At 39.9% G+C, this 23,241-nt stretch overlaps 4 protein-coding genes across 5 annotated transcripts in view; 1 reads left to right on the top strand and 3 right to left on the bottom strand.

Moving 5' to 3' along the window:
• The window catches only part of LOC141758888 (sulfotransferase 2B1-like), a 326,098-nt gene that overhangs the window by 268,034 nt on the left and 34,823 nt on the right, over positions 1 to 23,241 (top strand). The window lies entirely within an intron of this gene.
• Positions 258 to 7,798, bottom strand: kdelr2b (KDEL endoplasmic reticulum protein retention receptor 2b). Its single transcript, XM_074620674.1, has 5 exons — positions 7,518 to 7,798; positions 4,737 to 4,837; positions 4,366 to 4,524; positions 3,038 to 3,290; positions 258 to 1,544 (listed from the first exon to the last, which is right to left on the bottom strand). The coding sequence occupies exons 1-5, from the start codon at positions 7,606 to 7,608 to the stop codon at positions 1,510 to 1,512; spliced, it is 639 nt and encodes a 212-aa protein (XP_074476775.1). The 5' UTR covers positions 7,609 to 7,798; the 3' UTR covers positions 258 to 1,509.
• mettl9 (methyltransferase 9, His-X-His N1-histidine) lies at positions 9,770 to 17,118 on the bottom strand. 2 transcript variants are annotated; one of them, XM_074620666.1, is made up of 6 exons: positions 16,953 to 17,118; positions 16,588 to 16,749; positions 13,746 to 13,936; positions 13,189 to 13,398; positions 12,881 to 13,065; positions 9,770 to 12,783 (listed from the first exon to the last, which is right to left on the bottom strand). In XM_074620666.1, exons 2-6 carry the CDS (start codon positions 16,681 to 16,683, stop codon positions 12,557 to 12,559), a joined length of 909 nt encoding a protein of 302 aa, XP_074476767.1. In that variant the 5' UTR covers positions 16,684 to 16,749; positions 16,953 to 17,118; the 3' UTR covers positions 9,770 to 12,556. The 2 variants fall into 2 exon arrangements, with proteins under 2 accessions (XP_074476767.1, XP_074476766.1); XM_074620665.1 differs by lacking the exon at positions 16,953 to 17,118 and having other exon boundaries at positions 16,588 to 16,926.
• The window catches only part of LOC141758889 (sulfotransferase 2B1-like), a 59,981-nt gene continuing 56,933 nt past the window's right edge, over positions 20,194 to 23,241 (bottom strand). Inside the window, exons 2-6 of the mRNA XM_074620671.1 lie at positions 22,226 to 22,437; positions 21,984 to 22,110; positions 21,672 to 21,766; positions 20,905 to 21,085; positions 20,194 to 20,660 (exon numbers count right to left, since the gene is read on the bottom strand). Coding sequence (XP_074476772.1) covers positions 20,551 to 20,660; positions 20,905 to 21,085; positions 21,672 to 21,766; positions 21,984 to 22,110; positions 22,226 to 22,437 — 725 coding nt within the window. The 3' untranslated portion in view covers positions 20,194 to 20,550. The remainder of the gene's footprint in view (positions 20,661 to 20,904; positions 21,086 to 21,671; positions 21,767 to 21,983; positions 22,111 to 22,225; positions 22,438 to 23,241) is intronic.

Genomic DNA, 23,241 nt, shown 5'->3' with positions numbered 1-23,241 from the left:
TCAAGGCGGTTATGTTCTAAATCACAAATAAATAACCATCTGCATAAAATGTCCCCAGAACTTAATTTAGACCCTGGTTCTTGAAGTCGACATGCAATAAGTTCCTCAAAAAGTTCTTAGTTCCGGGGGAAAGTTCCTGCAGTGGAAACGGGGTTTTAGACCTCTACGTACCTGTATGTTTGTACGTTTTCTTTCTAAATCGGTGGAGTTCTTTTTTTTTTTAAAACATCATTTTAACCACAACATTGAGACAAATGTTTCCCATAAAGTATTTATTTGTGGTGGCAACATCATGCAAAAGCTCTGGAAAGAAATCAAAAGGAAACTCGGAATGATGCATGAAAACTAAAATAGAAGCAGATATGCCTTGAGAACTATTTAAGCTTCAGTGTAACAGCGTTCGTAGGATTGTGCTCGTCTCCGACAGGGAGATTTAATTCTACTGTTAAAAAAGTACGCACAACTACGGACTCTGTTAATTGAAAAACCAGGAATAAGATAAAAACATAAATACACCTAAAAGAAAAACTTCCATTTGTGTCGTGATAATCCACATACAGCACATCAGCAGTGAATTCACTCATCTCACACATTAAAAAGGAGCCATTTGAAAAGAAAAAGCTGAGCAATGATGTATACTTACAGGCGATATATTGTCCTCATGGGTGATGAAAGGGGGTTTTCAAATGAAGAAAGCCATTTACAGTGATGGAAGTTCATTGGCGTCCCGTTTCAACCCTTTACTTCCATTCACACAAACTCATACTGGTCAATTTTGAGGGCATTTGAACAAAGATTGGAAAAGACAATGTTAAATGATGGCATCTACATTTGAATTTATAGTCTACCAATGGCACTGGAAACCAAAATAGATAGTCTTTATACATGGGAATGCATAGTGGTCAGAAATAGAAGAGCAAAACGTGAAGAATTTGACCACCAAAGTTATGAGGATTCAACAAATTCCTCCCCAAATTGATTCAGGAAAAACAAAGTACATTTATTTTGATTGCAAATACTATTACAAACGCTCGAGTCAATAATATCCCACCACAAGAAGTCCGCTTCAATATCGTACAATGCCAAATCAAAGGCAATTTTACATCTTCAGCTCATATTCACCAATGTGTCGAATCTTCAGAGTACACATTTTTCTGTAGAAAACTCGCAGGTTTTTTTTTTTTTTTCTTCTTCCTTTATACAGAGTAATAAAAAAAGTTAAGGCAAGATGCATCAAACAGAAATCCGAAGGCCGTGGACCGGCCTCTGCAGGTGTTCCGATTCCTCTGATTCTGGATCAGAAGAAGGTTCAGCCAGCAGCTCCCGTTCGCTCTCTGTCTCAGGCATCTTACACTGGCGGGAGGGGAGGAAGAGGAGGAGGAGGAGGAAGTGGTGGTGGTGGTGGTGGTGGAGGGTGGGTGGGGGTTGTCAGAGCAGAGGTGTCCGCTACCACTCCTCCTCCCCTCCGATCCCCCTCTATGAGTCTGCCAAAACACTCCTCTTTGGCACTTAAGCTGGCAGACTCAGCTTCTTTCCTTTGAGTACTGAAACGAGACAGGACGGCTTTAAGTTTAACACAGACCACACAACATGACAGCAAGAAAACGCACTGATGGGCCAGCTGGTTGTCATCATCAGCTTTACTTATTGTTTCATATTAGTATTTGCTAGGAGTCAAAGCGATAACGCGTTAACGCATATTCGTTTTAACGCCACAAATTTCTTTTAGGTTGTAAAGTTTTAAAGCTAGAGTGAAGATACTGGTATCATATGAAACTAGAAAACCTAAGGGATCCATTGGTACCAACCACGTCATACTAAATTATCAGTATTTTCCTGTCACCCAATTTGATTAAGAGTCCTCCACAGTAAAAACTGCTTTGAGTTGATTTACGGTTAAGTAACCATCTAACTATGTGTCCTTTGCATATCGCAAGAACCGTTCATCCGATACACTTCACACTTGTCCGGTGTATTGCTGAGGACCCAAGGACGTGCCGAATTTGGTGCAATTTGGACAAGCGATAAGTGCAATTTTAATAAACTCTTAATAAACAAGCGAACAGCGCTCTGTGCAGCAGTGGGGACGGGTCTTCAGGGCTCTGCAGACTCAGAAAAGCATGTCGTCCACAGCAGGCAAGACCAGGACTGATTGACTGTAGTTCACGTTAGCTGCTGGATCCTGGATACATTACATTGATGCTGGATAACTACTACAGGGTTACCAACTTTTTGCTGGATATACTAACGTTACATGGATGCTGGATATAACGGTAGTAGCGATACAATCGGATGTTTCTTCACTTCTCTGGAGTCAACAAGAGTGGATAGTCAACTGGAAGCAGAATCGAACCAAAGTGTATTTCACCGGTGTGACCGTGAGTAAGCCGCAAATTGGGTGTTTTTCCCCTTAAGACTGTATTTCCCGGTGTCAGACTATATACTAACTTATAACACTAATAATGTTTCAGACTGCAAAATACCTCCGCTAATTAAATCAATGCTCTACTTTATACCCGCAGTGGTTATGTCGATACAAGCGACTTATACAGCTATGAGGAAATTACCTCCGCAAAGTGTATTTCACCTATTGTTCCTGACCGTAAGTAACTGCAACCTGGTCATGTTTTTTCCTGTGAAACAGAGTGTATTTCACCGGTGTATTTGACCATGAGTATCCGCAACTTGGGTGTGTTTTTTCCTGTGAACTAGAGTGTATTTCACTGGTGTTTCTGACCACAAGTAGTCGCGACTTGGGTGTGTGACGCAACTATGTCATGGCAGGTGTATTGCTCCGGACCTAAGGAAGCGCAGTGTTGAGTGTGAAGTTGTTTGTATGAGCGGTTCTCGAGAAAGCTGCAAGCAGCAACACCACCACAGGCTAAGCATTCGGCCCGTTCTGAACAGACATGCTTTCAACGGGCACTGCACTAGTTTTATTAAATGTGTAAGGCAGCATTGCTTGATACCTAACCAACTACCAGAGCAAAATAAATCACTGTTTTATAAAATGAAACCAAAACGCAGCAGCATTCACCTTTTGTTACATACAAATAGAAGAAGTCGCAGTAGAGGATGGTCTGCACCACCCCAGCGACAATGGCGATCATGTCAAAGAATCCCTCGAAGTAGAACCTCCATATCCAGTTGATGAGGTAGAGGGCTCTGTAGAGTCCCAGGAAGAACAGGTAGTGGGTGGTGATGGTCTCTGCCTCACCGGTCTTGCTGATCATGAAAAGCTGCGGCAGGATGGCCACCGACTCCAAGTAGATAGAGAACGTCCACAGGATCTAAGCCAAACAAGTTGTTGGTGGGAAAATAATGGGAGTTAGATGGAAAAGAGCACCGATACGCATTGACTGAATTCAAATATATTTGCATACTTGTCCTAGAGACTTTTTATCGTTTCCAGCTGAACAATATCGCAGTGTGCAAGAATCAGTGTGTGTGTTTATATAGACCATTTCGTGGTTGTAAACATTCCAAATGTGTGACAGTGTATTTCCTGTTGCAGTGCGAGGAACGTATAAAAGAGGGAAGTGTTATTAAATCCATTCAAATTTTGCAAGTGCCGGTATAAAGTTCCAGATTTATAGAAAATTTGGCGACTATTGGAAACATTATCGAGAGAGCTGGCTAACATTAGCCCTCCTGAATATTATTAAATATCATTGACAGTTTGATGGTTGGTTAGTTATTGATAACAAAGATGCTCTATTACAATCAAATACATGGAGAAAAAAAAACTACTGGCTTGGCAATGAAGTGAGTTCGGTTCCTTGTTGCAGTGTATGTGAATGATATCAGCTGACAGAAAGTAAATACAGACCTAAGCTGTTGCATAGCAATGCAATTCCATTGAAACGGTACGTATATATACATATATATATATACGTTTTGGCTGATGTTCCACTGGATGCTCCGCATGCCTTTATTCTTTTCTTATAAAAACCCAGTTAGGCGAACGTATGAAGAGCCGGGGGCGATTACATTCCTACTGCAGTACAAGTTGAATCAAGCGCTGTGACGCCGTCGGCACAGGTTGCTGACGTAGTCTAATTTTTAATGTACCAGAACGTGTCATAATGACAGGTTCAGTCAGTTTGCATGAAGTCAAACTGGTTTGAGCTCATACACTGGACCAGACGAGCGAAACCGGATGTCGATCGAACTCTGACGTGTATACAGACAGAGGGACAGAAGTAAAACTTGATTTGGTAATGATGGCATGTAAATCTGTGTATGACTGTGTACAACCAGAGTGACAGATGTCTGGTGTAAATGGAGGTTAAATGCACATTGAGAAACATAAGCATGTCTGCTGTGCTGTATGAAAGGTGCTATCAGAGTGCAGTATTTTCTGACCTCCAGAGGAGAGAAGTCATGGTTAACCAGGAAGGCCAGGCCACCAACGGGGACAACCAGGAACTCCACTCTGAATGTGTCGTGGTTCCCGTCATAAGTCGCCTTAAACTTCACGTAGATCAGGTACACCGTGGCGTACGCAGCCCCGATGTAGATGACCTGAAAGACAGACAAAACAAGAAAGATAGAAATACTTAGTGCCAGTCCCAGTGTGTGCTGATCTGTCATGAATGCAATTAACATCACACAAGTCTTCCATCATCTTTTAGCAAACACAGGTGTGTTCCCGCTCTGTGTACTTGTTGAGCCTTAACGCTGTGTGTTTAGCGCTACAAGATATGAGAATGCGGAGCAGCGTGCAAGTGTTTCACCTTCATGGTGGTGTTGTAGAGAGAGATGAAGGAGGTGAGCAGGTCCAGGTAGCGAGTGGTGAACACCAAGGCAAACAGGACCTGACTCTTTCCAGAAATACCTGTGGGGAGATAGCAGGGGGAACAATTTTACATCACAGAAATAGGTTTATATCCAACTTCTTGGCATTTAAACAGATAGTTCACAGAATATACTCGTATCTAGAGGGCAATACATCTATCCAGACCATTTTGATGCAACTTGCTTATGTTTTAAGGTAGCAGCTCACCCTGGTACAATACATAAAATTACATTTTCTTCAAGGAATGACATTTTAAAGCAAACAGCAACATATCTATCCAAATGCAATAACTCAGTTACTTACAGTAAACCACACACTGCGTCATAGCTCTTTAGTACTTTCTAACAATATTCCGATATTCCTGATCACTTTATCTCCATACAGGAGGAGCACAACTTTTTATTCATTCATAATCCATTGTTCACTTCCTGCAATGACGGAACCTGCCAAAACAACTTGATTGATTGACATAAATTGATATTTCATGATGACACACATTGAGTGACACCCCCCTCATTTGTATAATGAGGCAGAAATGCATACAGAAATGTGTAAAGAAATGTATAAAGAAAAGAATGCATCAATACATTTGTTTGGGGAAATAAATAAAGGATGAAATGCAAAGGGAAAATTGTGCCGAAACGAATAAATGCATAAATACATACATTTAAAAATAAATATAAAATAAACAAAAAATGAATGCAAAAACAAAAATAAAAAATGAAAGCAAAAATAAATAAATACAAAAATAAATGCAAAAATATATAAATACATTAAAAAAATAACCATATAAATAAATAAAAGGGAAAATTAAACAGAAAAGTAAATAAATAGGATAATTAATACAAATATACATAAATAAAGAAGCAAATTAAAAAGCAAATATCAATTTGTGTCACATTTTATCTATTAATTAATTGCTACATTTATTTGTAATATTAGTTTTGCTACATTTATCGAGTCATTTATTTATTTATTCATTTAACTTTTATTTTGTCAGGTTCCGTCCTCCATATCCTGCAGCCAGCCTCTGTATAGACATTACAAATAAAATATCAGAGCCAAGACTAAGGTTGGAAAAAAGGGTGAATAAAACAAAAAATGGAAACTTTAAATATAAAGTAAATAGTTAATTATTCGGCTTCACTGACATGTAATGGCAGTTATTTTAGTTTAGTTTAGGAGCATGCGATATTACAAAGTTACACTGTAGCCCTCTAATAAGCAGTTGGTATTGTCGGTTTTGAGAATGTCTGCTCAGTGCAACTCCACAGTCTTCATCCTCACCTACACTTGTCGCTCTATCTGGTGTATCTGGAGTGTTATAGCATGGGACAACACATTCGCTCAGTCACACCCACTGTCAGACTAGAGCCGGGGCAGCAAAACATAGTCTAGTGCTATCAGTTATTCTGCTTACTGACGTTGAAGTCCAATATCCAACCGTTTAGAACACCGGAGCTTGAACAAGATTGACTTGCACGTAGAGCTATCTGGTTTAATCTCAAGAAAACAGCATAATGACATAACTCAGCTGACTGACTGCCTGCCTGTCTTGCAGTGATACAGAATAGAAAAGAATAGAAAGCTTTATTGTCATCGTATTAAATACAACGAGGTTCACAGTTGCCACCTCTGGTCAGTGCTTTTTAAAACAAATACTTGACAAGACGAAAACGAAGGCAGATAAAACATATAACAGGTAAATCACACACAGTTATAAAGCAAATAAAAACAGGTAATGTAGATGTAATAAATGAAATATAAACAGAAGTGTTACACTATAGGTATAAAATATAAAAAATAGATGTAATAAGATAAGATAAGATGAACCTTTATTAATCTGCGGAGGGAAATTCAGGTGTCAAAGCAGCAACATCAGCAAACAGAGTGAAACACAGGAGAGGTAACAGGTATACAAAAATGATAAAAACAATAAATAGAGATATAAAAGATACAGAGTGAATGGGTGAACATAGTGTGTGCAGTCCGTCAATAAATAAATGTAATATGTACATATGGGCAGTCTATAAAGTGGTATATAGGATGTATAGTGTAAAGTAAGTGTTAACCAGTGGTTAGAGTCCAATGTAAACAGAGGGTAGGGTAGATGTAATAAATAAAATGTAAACAAAAGGTAGTTGCACTTGAGGTGTATATTGCATCAAGGACATCAAACAAATGTAATTCACATTCAATGTATTAATATTGCACAGATGTATTGTTTGTTCAGCAGATACAGCCCTGACCTTTGACCCTTGGAAGAGCAGGAAAACATCATCATGACAACACAGCATGCTTACAATTCACTATTCCCCTTGCAACCCTTGCTGTGCTGCTGGGAATAATAGGGAAGTCTCAGTCACTGACTTTACATCACCCAGCTGTCACAACTGTGTGAGTACTCAGTGCTGCCACGTCAGAGAGGTCACACTGGACTAACACAACGTATGGGAGTAGTAGAAGTAGAAGCTAGCACAGTTTCCACCCAATAACAGCAAAGGACGAGGCCCAAAATGACAACCTAACACATGCTGTGGCCCTCTGGTCCCCAATGTTACCTGACGTCACTGCGTGGGGCCCATAGCACTGTCAATGCTATAACGTTAAGTTTCACAGTAGAGACGTTTTCTAGTTAAACTATAATTACCAGACAGGATATTCTGTGCAAAACAGGCTGTAATGCAAACTGTTAAGTAAAGGTTATGGGTCTACTTACCGGCACAAGACCTGGTTTTCCATATCTTTAGCAGCAGGATGATGATGGCTGCTAGGTGGGAGAGATCCCCGGTTAGCCTGAAGATGTTCATGTTTTATGGGAGCTCCAGGTGAGGTAACCCGATTTAAACTCTATTAAGAGCTCCGTGCGTCTCCGGTTACGATTAATTGATGAGCTGATAGTGTTGAATGACACCGTGACTACTAGAATAGACTGATTCTGGGCTTCAGAAGACGGGAAAATGGCGAGCAAAGCGCGACGTGGCTCCGGGACGTGGCCAAAGACAAGAGCAGCCAATGGGAGACGGGGAATGTTCGGACGCTCAGCCAATCAGAGTAGAGGGATGCCTAATTTGCATAATTTATGCGACATCAATGCTGCCTCCATGCTCTGTGGAAAATGCAGTAAATCCGAGTTTCGTCTTTCAGCTCGAGGTTGCCATGTATTGAAGGAGGCTGGGTTCTCGTCATACATCATCCATGGCTCATGGGTCACGTTTCATCAACGCGTCATATCTTTGGGGTACAACACATGCGCAGTAAAATCTTGTCTGCACTTGCAGAAACTGAACCAATCGCAACGCACGACCGCAACTTCAGTTACACTGCGCATGTTTTATACCCCATACCCTCTAAGACCGGTGTCCGGCGTGTACTAGCCTCCTTGAATAGGCCTTGATAATGTACAATGAAATGCACCAGGAAATTTATGGAAGTTTTTATTGTACTTTATTAGATGTAATCCACAGAAGACATTCCACAAATGTGTACCATGATTTCCAAATATTTCACTATCCACAAACATGTATTTTTGTATTTGTGTTGTGTAAAGTCACATCCACAAAAAGAAAGGGCGATTTGCAAATACGCAAATATCATTCCACGTCTAAAAATGTATGCACAAATGCGTATATATAATTTTACATGTAAACCTATAACATTTTTATGTGGAATTAAAATATGTATTTACAGAGTAAGTTATGCGTATTTGCAAACCACCCTTTATTTTTGTTGATGTGACTTTACACAACACAAATACAAAAATACATGTTTGTGGATAGTGAAATATTTGTAGATCATGGTACACATTTGTGGAATGTCTTCTGTGGATTACAACTAATAAAGTCCAATAAAAACTTCCATAGAAATTCTTCCTAGCTATGTGGAACAGAGTAATATCTTAATTTGAACTAAAATAGGAGTAATGTTTTATCACTGAAGTGTCAATATGTTATCAGGAAACAACTAGTCTACTTACAACAATTTTGGTTTATGACTGATTTTACAAGTGCACATTTAAAAATAAATATAAAATAAACAAAAAATGAATGCAAAAACAAATAAATTAAAAATGAAAGCAAAAATAAATAAATACAAAAATAAATGCAAAAATATATAAATACATTTACAAATTAATAAAAAATAACCATATAAATAAATAAAAGGGAGAATTAAACAGAAGAGTAAATAAATAGGAGAATTAATACAAATATACATAAATAAAGAAGCAAATTAAAAAGCAAATATCAATTTGTGTCACATTTTATCAATTAATTAATGGCTACAATTATTTTTAATATTAATTTTGCTATATTTAATGACATTTATGGAGTCATTTATTTATTCATTTATAAATAAATACTTGCAAATACGTGGGGATGAGCTTTACAACATTTAATTTAGCCATTGAAGTCAGTGGTCTAGGTGGAATTTTCTATCCCTGTTAAAAAGTTAAAGGTCTTATTGATAAAAATGTTATGTAGACAAATATTTTAAAATATGCTATTAGTTTAAAAATTATTTCAAATATATATATCTACAGAGCCTTTAGAAAAGTGCCAAAAAAAAGTATGGCTTTTCTTGAAAAAAAATAATAATAATTATAACTATGAATTAATCATTTTAAAAATGTTGGCGGGTTCAAAATGAATGTTTTGTTTATCTCTGGGAAAGATATGTGACATATGGTTGTGAAGTAAAAGCACTGGAACGGGGGAGGGAAAATGCAACATCTAGTAGCTGAATGTTATCAATAGCACCTTTAAGTGAATGAAAGTCAAGATAAAATAAACCCTATTTTGGTGGGGTCCCTGGAACTCACTGTAGGATTCCTGGGAGCCTCTTGAACTCTGATTGGAACCACTGCTACAAACTGACTGCAATTCAGACAGTTCTACAGCATCTAAGATCATCTCAAATAATTACACACCACATTCATTCAGTGACATGGACAAATGAGAGCTGAGAAATGCAGAAAATTAAGTATATTTTTTATTCTGGATCCCATGTTATACTCTTTCAATACAAATATTGCATTAATTGTGGCACATTTTTAGTGGTCCGTTGTGCAGCACTGATTCAAAGCAAGACCATGTAACTTCTGAAAGACAAAATAACGTCTTCCTCTTACAAATACAAATTCAAAAGCAATAAAACGTACCCTTGCTTAATTCAATACACCCGGGGGTTTTGCTGCTACAGTGCTACCAGTATATATGCTAGCTAATGTTCACGCAGTCAGTTTGGCAGCTGTATAGCTTTTTTTTTGTTTTCGCATTAAAGCAACACTAGTTAGTATTTTTCATATTAAAAATGGGCCAAATGACTACATGTAATGTGAAAGGGGTCGCTCGTAGTGAGCGTAGTGACCCAACTTTGCAGCCCCCCCTCAGCTCTACGGAGCCTCCTAGTCTATTTTGTATCTTTATTTTGATTTTACGGCACGCAACTTTGCAGTTAAAACACTGCAGACCACTAATTGGTCAGAGAGAACCATCAATAGAATCGTCATTTGCTTGACATGGGATATCCTGCACAAGCCCGCCATTTTTAATCAGTCAAGCTACCATCAATACAAACCACTATTTTTTATTCACTCAACCCAAATTTAAAAAAAAAAATGTCAGCCTGTAAAACCACGCCATGGTCAATTGACGAAGTGCAGACATTCCTCTGTTTGGTTGCCAATAAAAGGATCCAGCGAGGGGCAACTGGCAATGAGGTCTACCGAGAAGTCTCTCAACTGTTGGCTGCACATGGTTACCAAAAGACATTCCAACAGTGCAGCGGAAAGCTAAAATTACTGATTACAGAACTATCAAGAACCACAACGGCCGGAATGGTTCCAACAGAAAGAGTTGGAAGTGGTTCACCCAGATGGATGCAGTATATGGCCACAGACTGGCGAGTAATGGGAGGGAGGATGGCCTTGAGTCGTTGTTGTTGTTGGCGTCCAAGGTGGAGGATCATATGTTTTTTTTTTACATTAATTCCGTACTCAGCTTGAAGCTTTGTTTTCTTTAGTTGGCTAGCTATTGGAAAGCTCACTTCTAAAAACCAAGACTATTTTACTTTTAAACTTGTGTAAAATCAACATGTCGATGACAATTGCTTTAGAGGCTGCACACATGCTGCGTCTTTTGCACGCTCAAATCCATTGTTGTCAATGTAGACGCACGGCAGGCACGCTCAAACACGGGAGTGACGCCGTCTCTATGCACAAGCGTTCCCAAGCACCCATTTCTCAGGGCGCTGTGCCCGCGAGATGAAAATAGTTCAACATTTGGAACGCTGCTTTTTGCAGATGATGTTGTCCTGTTGGCATCATCGGTCTGTGACCCCCAGCACTCACTGGATCGGTTCGCAACCGAGTGTGAAGCGGCCAGGATGAGGATCAGCAGCTCTAAATCTGAGGCCATGGTTCTCAGCAGGAAACCGTTGGATTGCCTACTCCGGTTAGGGAATGAGTCCTTACCCCAAGTGAAGGAGTTCAAGTACCTTGGGGGTCTTGTTCGCGAGTGAGGGGACTATGGAACGTGAGATTGGCCGGAGAATCGGAGCAGCAGGGGCGGTATTGCATTCGCTTTACCGTAGATATCAGTCTATGGTAAATATATGGAGGAGAGGTTAATCATTTTAGTTCAGGGCTACCGAGAGCTTTATGTTCTGTACCACAGACTATTTTACTTGCTTCACCCTTTAAGCCCAAGAAGGTCAAAACATCCGGTTGAAAGGTCAGCCAGACTGACACAGACAAATGGAGCAGTAAAGCTACAGTGAGGGATTTACGGTGCTGGAAATCCATTTATCTTTGTTTTGACTTTGTTCAGTCTAGTCAGTGAGGCTTTTATTGCGAAATTACCGCAACTTCTTCATCGTCAGCACGCAGGTTTTAGTTGCTTAGTAACGGCAGGTGCAACAGCAGTGCAACCTACGAAGCACCTTGGATAAAAGGATGAAGTCGCACGGATGGCGTTTTCCACGTGTTCATTGACGCGGCAGGTGAACATCCCCTTATGGAGCCCTGATGAGGGGCTATGATATATATGATATTTTTCTCAGGAGTTGGTGGCAAAAACACAACTCCAATGAATGCTAATGTTGCTCCTGCCAATAGGTTTGCCATAATAATTGTTTTTTGCGTGATAATATGTTAGTGTTGTATTTTCAACTTGTTGTGCTGCCCCCTACTGGTAAAAAAAAAATCAATAAATGCAACTTTAAACATTAAGATAGTAGCCGCTGTTTACCAAACGTTACATAGGCTCACTTTAAGAAGGCCTCATATTATTTTTGTCATCACTAATAGCAAGTTAAAAAAAAAATATAGCATTAAAATACAAAAAGCCCAATTCAGAATGGTTAAATCAAACGTGTGCATACACTGATCCTTTGCATTAGACACTGAAGTGCAAATCCAACCATGATTATTCCCATTACAGAATGATGAAACGCTAACAGTAAACACTTTCCCACAGATAACAGATTTTTTTACAACAAACACCTACTGCATGGTAACATATCAGTTATTTTTCGCTTAAAAAGTAGAGGTATCACTGTCACACAAGATGGCTGGTAAATGTAGGAACTACAGTACCTGAGCTTCACAGTTGACTGAACATTTCTAAAGAAACACTGTCAGAAATACTCTGTTTTATGAATGAAGCTGTTGAAAATTGCACTAAAATCCATCGAGGAGTGACCTATCGAGATCAAGTTAGGTTAGCGGGCGCTCTGACAGTCCCACAGTACGTTTGGTATTCAAGCAGACTCTGAGCTATCCTCGGAGGCCTTGAGAACAAAAACTGCATCGTCGAGAACGTAGTAATCGTTGTACATGTCCCCTTCGCAGAGGTATGGCAACCGGGTCACGGCCTCCACCTCGAACCCCGCTCTTCGGAAAACCTCATTGGACATGTTGGTTACTTGCTCCTCCCATGTTTTTCCTTTTACTCGTACGTGTTCTTTGGGACGCTGCCATCTTCCTCCTAATAATAAATACAGACAGAATGATTTTTTAAAATCAGGATCACAGAGGAAGCATATTAAGTAATATGAAGCAAGTTGTACGGATTCCCAACTGACCGACTTCCACATAAGGCTGGAAAGGAAGCACCGCGGCCAGGATGAGTCTCCCTGTGCTGGGAACCAGCGATCGCTTGATGTCCCGCAGGAGATCAAGAGGGTCGTCACAGCGGTCCAGCAGGTTCAGACAGCTGATCATGTCGTACTGGAAATCAGTCTGCTGCCACTCGTCGATACCCAGCACTCTGAGCGCGACAGAAAAACAGTGTTTTCAGATGGTAAAGAAAAAAATTACTTGAAAGGATGAATGAAGATTAGTGCGGTGGGATTGAGTTTGAATCTAAACAGTCCTATGATTTACTACTCACTTATAATTCTTCCTCTGAAGATGCCATTTCATGGGTAATGAGACCTCAGTTGCATAGACCTCTCTGAAATGGGCTCCCATCACCTCCGTGACCCCTCCATCCCCAGCCCCGAGGTCCAGGAGCCTCTCAGACCTCCACTCCGGGCCGACCCGGAGCAGCCGCTGGAACTGCTCCGAAGAGAACACAAACATACAGCCACGACCCAGAAACCTGGAGACAGAGAGCACCCGTCAGAGGAAAATATACTACATCAGTCGGTCCCAACCTGGGGTCCGGGCCCCCCCTAAGGGGGTGACAAAGATCACAGGGGGTGTCCCAGGATTTGTCTGCTCTGAGGTTGTCAAAATTTGATTGATTTATTTTCCTATTTAGTAGCAAAATGTAACGAAATATTCAGTTTCAGTCCATATTTGTTGGTGTTTAGCATTTCAAAAACAACATTTTTCACTGCGGTCAGCTTTTCTTAGACACAAGAAGGGGGGATTTAAGGAAAATAAGTTGGGGACCACTGCACTACACGGTGAAACGGAGACAGAGTATGTGTCTGCACTACTCACCCATTAATAGAGGTGCGTGAGACCAGCGGGCCGAGGACCGTCGATACAAAAGAGTGGTAGAGCTGGGTGAACAGCCAGCCGGACTTCTCCACGCTCCGCTTGAGGAAAGCCTTGGTATCGGAGTCCAGGTGGCTCTGGACAAACAGGGGTCGTACCGATTCTCCGAGCAGGTCGGGACCGCACTGGTACCACTAGAACCACAGGGACAAAAACATTTAAAATTTAAGACACAGAGAGAATTGAAGACATATTTACAGAGGGACACATGGAGACTTGGATTGGATCTACTTCCTTTTAACACTGTGTACCTTCATGGCTTAAATGTGGATCAAACCTTGCCTGTAGGCTTATCTTGTAACTGTATATACATGTTGCTTTCATTGGATTGTTGTGTTTTGTGGGATGGAATGATTTTAGACATCTATGAATTATACTTGTGCATTTTCATATCGTCGTTTATTAATGGTGCAGAAAAATTTAGGAAGGAAATTGACATCGCATTGAAGTCGTGATGTTTAATTATTTCTTGACGTATATTTGCATGTCTGTGTATATATGTGTGTGAATGTATATATATATATATATTTTTAGATAGATAGATAGATAGATAGATAGATAATGTATTGATTCCAAATTAGGAATTTTTTTTTTTTTCTCTTATTCTCTGTTTTTTGTTCTGTTGTTGTTATTATTGGATTTCTGCCTACTGGTTGGTTAGTTTTTCTGCCTGCTTTTTGTTGTCATTTATATTTGTTGATTTTTTCTAAATTATGTTAGCTTAATTTTCTTTTTTCTCCCTATTTTGTTATTATCATTTTTTCCTCCTTCTGTTCAGGGGAGGTCCGTTGTATAAGCCTGTGGCTTCTTGACCTCTCCTGTCACATTTCCCCCCCCCCCCCCGCCCCCCCCCCCCCCCCCCATTATCTGAATTTTATGAAGTTTAATGTTCGTGCAAATAAAATAATATTAATAAAAAACCTCAGGCTGTCATGATATCAGATTTTAACTACAAGATTATAATGGCCAAAAGAATTCACAATAACGATATTAGCGGGATATGTATGGAAAATTGAATAAATAAATAATGCTATCCGTCAAATTTATCTTCATTCATCTATCTGTTGAATTCAACTGTTTATTGTGCTTTTTGTCTCTTTTGGCAAATTAATTACATTCACAATACAAGTGTAGGGAGGTGGAGAGAGAGTCTGTAACCATAACTGTACAAAAGTGTGATTTAAGAGGATTATTTACACAATATTATATTTGTGTATTATTAACATATCAATATTTAATTTTTTTTAATATTACGGTTATCGTCAATACTGGTATAGCACAACACCCCCCACACAACTATTCTTGCAAATTGCCAAGACAAAGGTATGATTAAACGTCAGCTTATTATTAATTACAGTACCCAGGTATCTGTGGCTCTGAATTTCAGTATATATGTAAATAATGACGGTATATACTTCATCATCATGAACTCTGGTTACACGATAACCAGACATTTGCACACTGTGGTTTATTTTGACAGTGTTTTCTTAGCTTTTCGAAAGGAAAGATGAGCAAATCCTGCAGGAGAGTCAAGTCTTTGTTTTCTTTTGTTGTACACCAAGATAAAAATGTATGTGATGTTTATCTTGCACTGACTGACGTCAGGCTGGTATGTATCTGCACCCTTTAACCTCAAGACCTGTAACACTTGAAATTCTTGTTCTCGGGAACCTTTAGTTTAGTTTTACAGTTTTGAGTCTTTTGTTTTTTGAACTCCAGTGTTGTCTCATGTGAGGCAGTGTTTCTACTAGAACATGTTTACATGCTGTAATGTTAAAAAAAACAACTTTATTTTCCTCATACTGTCGGCCTGAATATGCCTGCATCTACCCTCTGTCTGAAACGCTCCGTTTTAGCGCATTTCGACGGAATTGCAACAGGATTGCGTTTCTAGGCAACAGCTTGGGTCCATGTGTACTTCCTGTCAGCTGATAACATTCACATACACTGCAACCAGGAATAAACTGGGACACACTTAGAATGTTTAAAACTGCGTAAAGGGTCTAAATATTGTGTATTCGTGACGTCACGATTGGACAGAAATCCTGACAGCTTGTTTCGAATGCAGAGTTTCTGAATACGGGCTGTGTGTATTTCCCTCTGGATTTAGCGGTTCGATACTTTCGCAGTATTTATATAGGACTTAAGCCTGCTTTATAATAAAAAAACATGAAAATCTTTTTGATAATATGTCCCCTTTAACGGTGGACTGCATAGGACCCTCTTATCTTGCGTCTCATACCAAATTCCAAATGAAAATCAAATAGAATAGAATAGAAAGCTTTATTGTCATTGCATTAAATACAACGAGATTCACAGTTTGTCACTTCTGGTCAGTGCTTTTTAAAACAAATACTTGACAAGACTAAACGAGGCAGATAAAAACACATAACAGGTAAAACACACACAGTTATAAAGCAAGGAAAACAGGTTAAGTAGATGTAATAAATAAATATAAACAGAAGTGTTACACTAGAAGTATAAAATATAAAAATAGATTTAATGTAAACAGAGGTAATTGCACTTGTAAATAAAATAGGTAAGGTAGATGTAATAAATAAAGATGTAAACAAAAGGTAGTTGCACTTGAGGTGTATATTGCATCAAGGATATATTGCACAGACCTAAATCTAACCCAAATCTAACCTGTGCAGCTTGTTAATTGGAAAAGATGCACACATATGAGTCTTAATTAACTGTAGTTATAGTCTCTCAAAACGTGGCACCAATTGTGTCCATGCAGTTTCATCTACCAGACTGATTAATTAATAATAACTCTACATACCTCTTGTGTCTCGATCGCGGCTGCCTCGTTCTCGCTCACCATGTTCATGAAGAGTGATCTTGCCAGAGGACTGCGGACGTACTTCCCTGTCCACATCCTCCTCGCGGAGAACAGGAAGGCGACGTAACCCAGCAACCACGCTACAAAAACCAGTGTCCTCAGCTGTAGGTGACACATAATGGACAACAAGTCTGAGAGACAGACAAGACAGGACAGGCGGCTGCAGCGTTGAAGAAGAAGAAGAAGAGGTGCACAGACCGGACCAGTGGATGTACTTAATATTAGATGATGGTGATAGAGGTGAAGGTAATGGCAGCCAATAGTAAAGCAACACGCCAGTTCATGTCTCCAGAAAACAAACAAACCTGGAGGTGTGGTGGGTTTAAGAGAGCCGGCTGCTATTTGCTCTCCATCTTAGTCTTATGAATCCATTGTTCTATATAATGTCTTACTGTTACCCAGATAGTATTTCACCTGTGTGTGGTCACTGCCCATTATGACAACAAAGAAGTCACTTCCTGAGTAACCGCTAAATGCGTCCCCGAGGCCTGTTAGAGGAGGATGGGACACGGTACAGGGTGTCTAACGCATGCGCAGTGTGACTGAAGCTGCGGTCTTCTTCTTCTTCTTTGGGGTTTTTACGGCAGCTTGCATCCTTTGTGTTGCATTGCTGCCTCCCTCAGGTTTTACCCGTCCACTACCCCCCTACTCTACTACAGCTGAAGTAGGTTAGATTGGAGCAAATATGATTAAAAAAAAGTTTTTTTTTTATAAAATGGTCGCTATATCGTGACAGTAGTACATGAAACAGGTAGCCTGAAAAAAATCATGTGCCTCTGTGTTCTCCGGTGCTTCTAACGGCATCTGCAAGATTTCACAGACGGGAGGAAAACAAGCAGTCAGAGCCGAGCTGGGATCTGCTGTCCATCTGCTGTCTATGAGAGCCGGCTGTCAATCACTCGCAAACTCCGACCAAACGGTCAAATTAGGCAACGCTGATCAAATATGAAGAATCATCTTGTAGTGCATGGTTTAGCTGTAAAATGAGAAAGTTTGTGATGCGGCAGCCATATTGAAATCTCTTGAAGGAATGTCAAGTACCGGTCAGCACAACCATAGGGATGCTCTCTCTGAAATGACCTGTGATCGGTCAAAGTCTCCCATCACGGGCAAGATTTTCTAAAACCTGAAAACAGCCATGAGGAGATGCAGAAGTCTAGTTTTCTCTCACAACACTTGAATTACAATATGCTGAAAGGTTATTATGGAATTGTTGCCAAATGACGCCAAAAATATTCTGCCTACTGCCACTTTAATTAATCCAGTTTTGATCAGAAACCTAAAAATTACCTTTCTCCCCTCCACCCTATTCTCCACTGATGCCACCCTATGCAAACCTGCTAACATACTCCGTCTATTTAACTCATGCTTTGTGCATGAAGTAAGTACATGTTCAACTGTCTCCATGACCTGACACTCGCCACAGTGTCCAGTAGGGTGTTTTCCAATAATATGTCGTGAGCTGTTCAATTGGCAGTGCCCAATTCTTAGTCTGCTAATTATGACCTGTTCTTTTCTGTTTTTTACCATGACTTCTTAACCCTCCTACTTTATTGTGGATTTCATGTAAATGTCTTCCTTTGGACTCACTATCCCAGTGCTGCTGCCACTGTTTGTTGACCTCCCTCCAGACGATGCCTATCCCTCCGATTTTTAAAGTTTTATACTTATTTCAACCTGCTCTTTCATGGTCACCTCCTTTGCTAACTTATCTGCCATCTCGTTTGAGTTTGTGAACAATATGTCATACACTATGTCTTGGTGGTATTTGGATGATCCTGATTTAATGCTTGATAGTGATGAAACTGAATCACTACAAATGAGTATTTTACTTTCTCTCATATCCTCCGCCCACTCCAATGCTAACAGAACAGCAACTAGTTCAACCGCATAATATGCGCTCAAGTAATCTGATGTTCTCCTATTAAACCCCATCTGGTGGCTGGGTATCATCACTGCTGCCCCTGTTGCCTCTGTCTGTGGATTCTTTGATCCATCTGTAAAAAGCTGTACATGATCACTGTACTTCCTATACCTGTGACTGTAAAACTCCTGGATTACATCTGCTGTCTTATTTCTGTGCTTAATATTCAGTAGTTCCATGTCTACATTAGCATTTTGCAGCATCCAGTACGGTCTCTCAGGCAACACCTCTGAATTTTCATTTGTTCTGCTGTGCCCTCGCCTACCCATCCAAAACTTGTTTTCTTTGCCCTCCCCCTCTCCCAACAAGCCTCCAAGACCCTCTTAGTTGGATTACACCCATTGTGTCCACTCAGATTTAACCAATAATTGGCCATCAGCTGCTTCCTACGGAGCCACAGTGGCATTTCTCCTGCTTCAATTTGAAGTGCACACACAGGTGCAGTTTTCACTGCCCCAAGGCACATCCTCAGCGCCTGGGCTTGAATAACATGGAGGTCTGACAGCACAGACTTTGCTGCTGACCCATACACAACACACCCATAATCAATTCTCATCCAGATTAATGCTACATATATACAGTATATCTCAATGATGCAACATCTGCTCCCCATTCCATCCCTGCCAGACACCTCATAACATTAATTACTTTCTTACTTTTGTTCACTATACTCATTATATGCTCTCTCCATGTTAACCTGGGGTCAAAATGAAACCCCAAAAAACCGAAAACGTTTTACTCTCTCTAACTTACTTCCATATAAACTCAGATTCATTCCTTCCTTTACTTTCTTGTTTGTGAAGAGCATGACTTTAGTTTTTTCCACCGAAAATGTAAAACCCCCTTCTGTTCCCCATCTTTCCACTTGTTTTATTCCTTCTTGTAGTTTCTCAACTATATGCCCCATATTCCTTCCCGTCTTCCACAAAGCCCCATCATCAGCAAACAGAGACCTTCCCATGTTTCTGCCGGAACACCTTTAAATATATCATTTATCATAATTGAGAATAATGTAGGATTTATAACACCATTTTCTACAACATGGCTTTCTGAAAGCTCTTAGCCTATCTTAACCTGGATGGCTCTTCCACCTAAAACATCTATAATCCAATTAAAAATGTTTCCCTCAATTCCCATTTGATGTAGCTTGATCAACAACCCTTTTCTCCATAGCATATCATACGCCTTTTCCACATCAAAAAACGCTGCCGCCACTGACTCTTTATTAACCTGAGCTTTTCTGACCTCATCCTCTAAACACACAACTAGATCCATTGTGCTCCTGCCTCTTCCAAACCCACTTTGGTATGCAGCCACCAAGCCCCTCCTCTCCAAAAAGTACATAAGCCTCTCATTAACCATGCGTTCCATTAATTTACAGATTATGGGATGTTAGGACTAGAATAACTTGACACACAGTGCTGAGCTGCATCTCAAATTAATCTCCAGGTTCCCAGCTTTCAGATTATATGTGACATCTACTGCTGACCTGCTATCTCGCCCTAAAAAAAACCTGACCCCCCCTAAAAAAGATCAAATGGGTCTAGGGTCTCAGAGGGTTAAAACAACGGAGGGGCTGCATTGACAGGCTTATAATTGAGCATTGCTTAGTTATATCCTACCCTTAAAGAAAAAAAAACAACACAAGGGTGCCACCTACTGGACCATTTTTGATCAATATAGCCATAACACAAACTCAATAATACCGCTGTAATGGTGGACACCTGTTTCTCAAAGACGGAAAACTCCTTATTTCAGTCAAAGTATCCAGTGTTGTTTCGACAGATGAGGCAATCTGCTCAAACTCACAGTTCTGTGAGAAAGTTTTAGTATATAAAATAAACACCATACAGTCATTCACAGTCAAGACTGCAAACGTTAGACTCTGATGGTCTGTCTATGAGAAAGATTGAGAAACAGGTTTCTGTACATCACGGGAGAAAGGTGGAAAATACTTCATTTAGGTATTTTCAATCATTTTAATCCCAAACAAATTCATATTTGACGTCTTTCATTTTGTCTTCGTAAACAGAATCAAAGTACTCTGCTTCTGCCACTGTTAGATGATTTTTCCAGTCTCCAGCAATTCCTGAAACACAACATGCAAAAAAGAGGAATCATAATGACATTGTGTGTGAAATGAGATCCCTATCTTAAATTGTGTTTTTTAAATGTAATTTCTATGTTGTATTAAGTCTGTGCACATTCGTATACGTATAGGTAGTCCATCCTAGTTAATTTCCTGAATAAAGATAGTGTGCATGACTCTATGAATTGCATCCAATAACAGTGGAATTGAAATAGTACTGTTTATATTATTCATTGATATTCACCCTTCCTGAGAAATTCAGACTTGGTCTGGTCCATGGATTCACAAGGAACAGTAGAGTAGTTGGACATGTTGTTCTGCTTCATGTTCTTGAACAAACATCGGTGCGCAATCTTCTCTATCACCTCAGCGTCCAGAGATTTCTGCAAGAACTGAGCGATTCTGGCCACAGAGTCTTTCAGGTCCTGCACCACAAAGAAACAAAAGATTCTCACACTGTGTGTTGGAGCCATAATATTATTTTATCCTTATTTAAAGGGACTCTACGTAAGAATCAGAAATTGCTTGTTAACAGCGACACCTGTTGCCGTTAAGTCAACGAAAGTCAGCGTCCTGTTGCTCGCGCTTGTGCTCGCTCTACATAGAACATGAACAAGCATCGGTCAAAACATAGAGGCGACACACGTCAGCTAAAACCACAATATCACTCTATATTTCACCTGCTTGGCAGTAATGTTAAGAGTAGAGTACTCTTTTTTTTAAATGAATACATTATGCGCTGAATTTATTACATTTATTACACATTTTTATTTTGCTAAGTTTATAATGTAATAATGCTCTCATAACGTAATAAGTTATTACATTATGAACAAGGCTGTTATTACGTTATGCGCCCAATGTTTTATTACATTATGTGCTGATTATTACGTTATGAGTTGCTACACACAGCTATGCTTAATTACAGTCTCATAGAGCCACTTGCGTGGCTGTAGACTATTAGTATTGTTCAAACCTTGAGGCAGTTTTGAGAAGTATTGTTGAATATCTCACCATTATCATCTCTTCATAGGACATGTGCATCACGTGCTCTGTATCTTCAGCATTCAGCCAGCTCTTTACATGATCAAACCATGTGCCATACACAACTAGAAGGAAAAGAAAATCCCAAACTCTCCATTATCACGAGTGAGCTATAACTTAGAACATTCAGGTCTTTGAACAGAAGTTCACGTTAGCCTAAATCTTATCAGTATCTTATTGTCATTTAAATCTTATTGTGACTCCATCAGTCAATGACATACAGTTCAGGTTACTGTCTCTTACTGTATTGTGTATTATGATTTAAAGAAAATTGAGAACAACCTTTCCCATCAAGGAACTTGTGGAGGAACTCGCTCTTTGAGCCTTGGTTGACCAAGTGGCTGGCCATCCCATAATAATGAAAGGAAGATGTTAACACATCTTTGGGGTTTCTCACGACATTGATGACCTGAAATGATGTTGTCACATTCATCATTAACTTAGCTATTTCTATGAAAGGTAAAATGTGCCAATCAAAAGAATAATGATAATGACCATGAACATAAACTATATGGCAGATTTACCTTTGGCTTAACTTCAAAGAAAGATGGAGGCATCATGTTGTACTGGAAATGTGTAGTTAACAGTCGTGGAGACGGCCTCTCTTCAAGGTTAAGGAGGCAGGCCTGAGTCTCCTCCAGCCAGGGAGCACGGTCCCAGTTAGGAAGAGTCTCAACAGAAGCTGGATCTCCTCCACTCACTATCAGAGGGACAATCTCCTGCATCCAAGTCGTACCTGAGTAGGACAGCAGAAAAGTTCTGAAATCTGTAGTTAGACTTTAAATTCACAATTATTAGTTTATCAGTCCCTCCAAGATTTTGCAAGGCTTTTTTGGGGGGATTGTTGTGGCCTAAAATGCCTGATTTCACATAGGGATGCATCGATCTGACTTTTTCAGTCCCGATACCGATAGCGATACCGGGGCTTTGGGTATTAAAATGTATGCCTCACTGAGTTAAAGTGACAGGGATCATTATTTTATGCGTAAGGAAACATCGGGAACAGATGAGTGACGCAAGAAGTAAAGTAGATTAGAGTTGAACAGTTTTACTCCTGAATTGTTTAGGGTTATGATTAGGGAATTTTTGTTTCCAGCACTGCAATCTTCTGTAGAAGTTTGTGGTAGTCATCCGTGGAGAAGGGAGGCATTTAATTAGCTTTAATGGAAGGTAAATGGACTTGCATTTAAATAGAGTTTTTCTAGTCTTCCGACCACTGAAAGCGCTTTACACTACATGTCAGCATTTACCCATTCACACACACATTCATACACTTTGGGAGCAATTTGGGGTTAAGTTTCTTGCTCAAGGACACATCGACATGTGACCCGGAGCAGCCGGGGATCGAACCACTGACCCTCCGATTGGTGGACGACCTGCTCTACCCTCTGAACCACAGCCGCCCTAGCTTTAGCCAAGCACCTCGCTCCCGTTTGTGATGGAATTTTCTATCAATTTCTCTCTCCTTGGTCTCTCTCTCTCTCTCTCCCTCGTGTTGGCATTATTGTTTTGGATTCCTGTCTAGGTTATCTGTAGAGCT

This window comes from Sebastes fasciatus, chromosome 20 (assembly GCF_043250625.1).
Source record: "Sebastes fasciatus isolate fSebFas1 chromosome 20, fSebFas1.pri, whole genome shotgun sequence".
Taxonomy (NCBI): Eukaryota; Metazoa; Chordata; class Actinopteri; order Perciformes; family Sebastidae; genus Sebastes; species Sebastes fasciatus.
Note: the sequence above shows the minus strand (reverse complement) of the source record. Positions and strands in the feature narration are given on the sequence as shown.

Coding starts and splice junctions, on each gene's coding strand:
- kdelr2b (XM_074620674.1), bottom strand. CDS start 7,608: ATGAACATCTTCAGGCTAACCGGGGATCTCTCCCACCTAGCAGCCATC. Junction 4,838..7,517: donor GAAAACCAGGTCTTGTGCCG/GTAAGTAGACCC, acceptor ATCTCCCCACAG/GTATTTCTGGAAAGAGTCAG. Junction 4,525..4,736: donor TCTACAACACCACCATGAAG/GTGAAACACTTG, acceptor TCTGTCTTTCAG/GTCATCTACATCGGGGCTGC.
- mettl9 (XM_074620665.1), bottom strand. CDS start 16,764: ATGTGTCACCTACAGCTGAGGACACTGGTTTTTGTAGCGTGGTTGCTG. Junction 13,937..16,587: donor CCGCGATCGAGACACAAGAG/GTATGTAGAGTT, acceptor CTGTGGTTCTAG/TGGTACCAGTGCGGTCCCGA. Junction 13,399..13,745: donor TCACGCACCTCTATTAATGG/GTGAGTAGTGCA, acceptor CTCTGTCTCCAG/GTTTCTGGGTCGTGGCTGTA.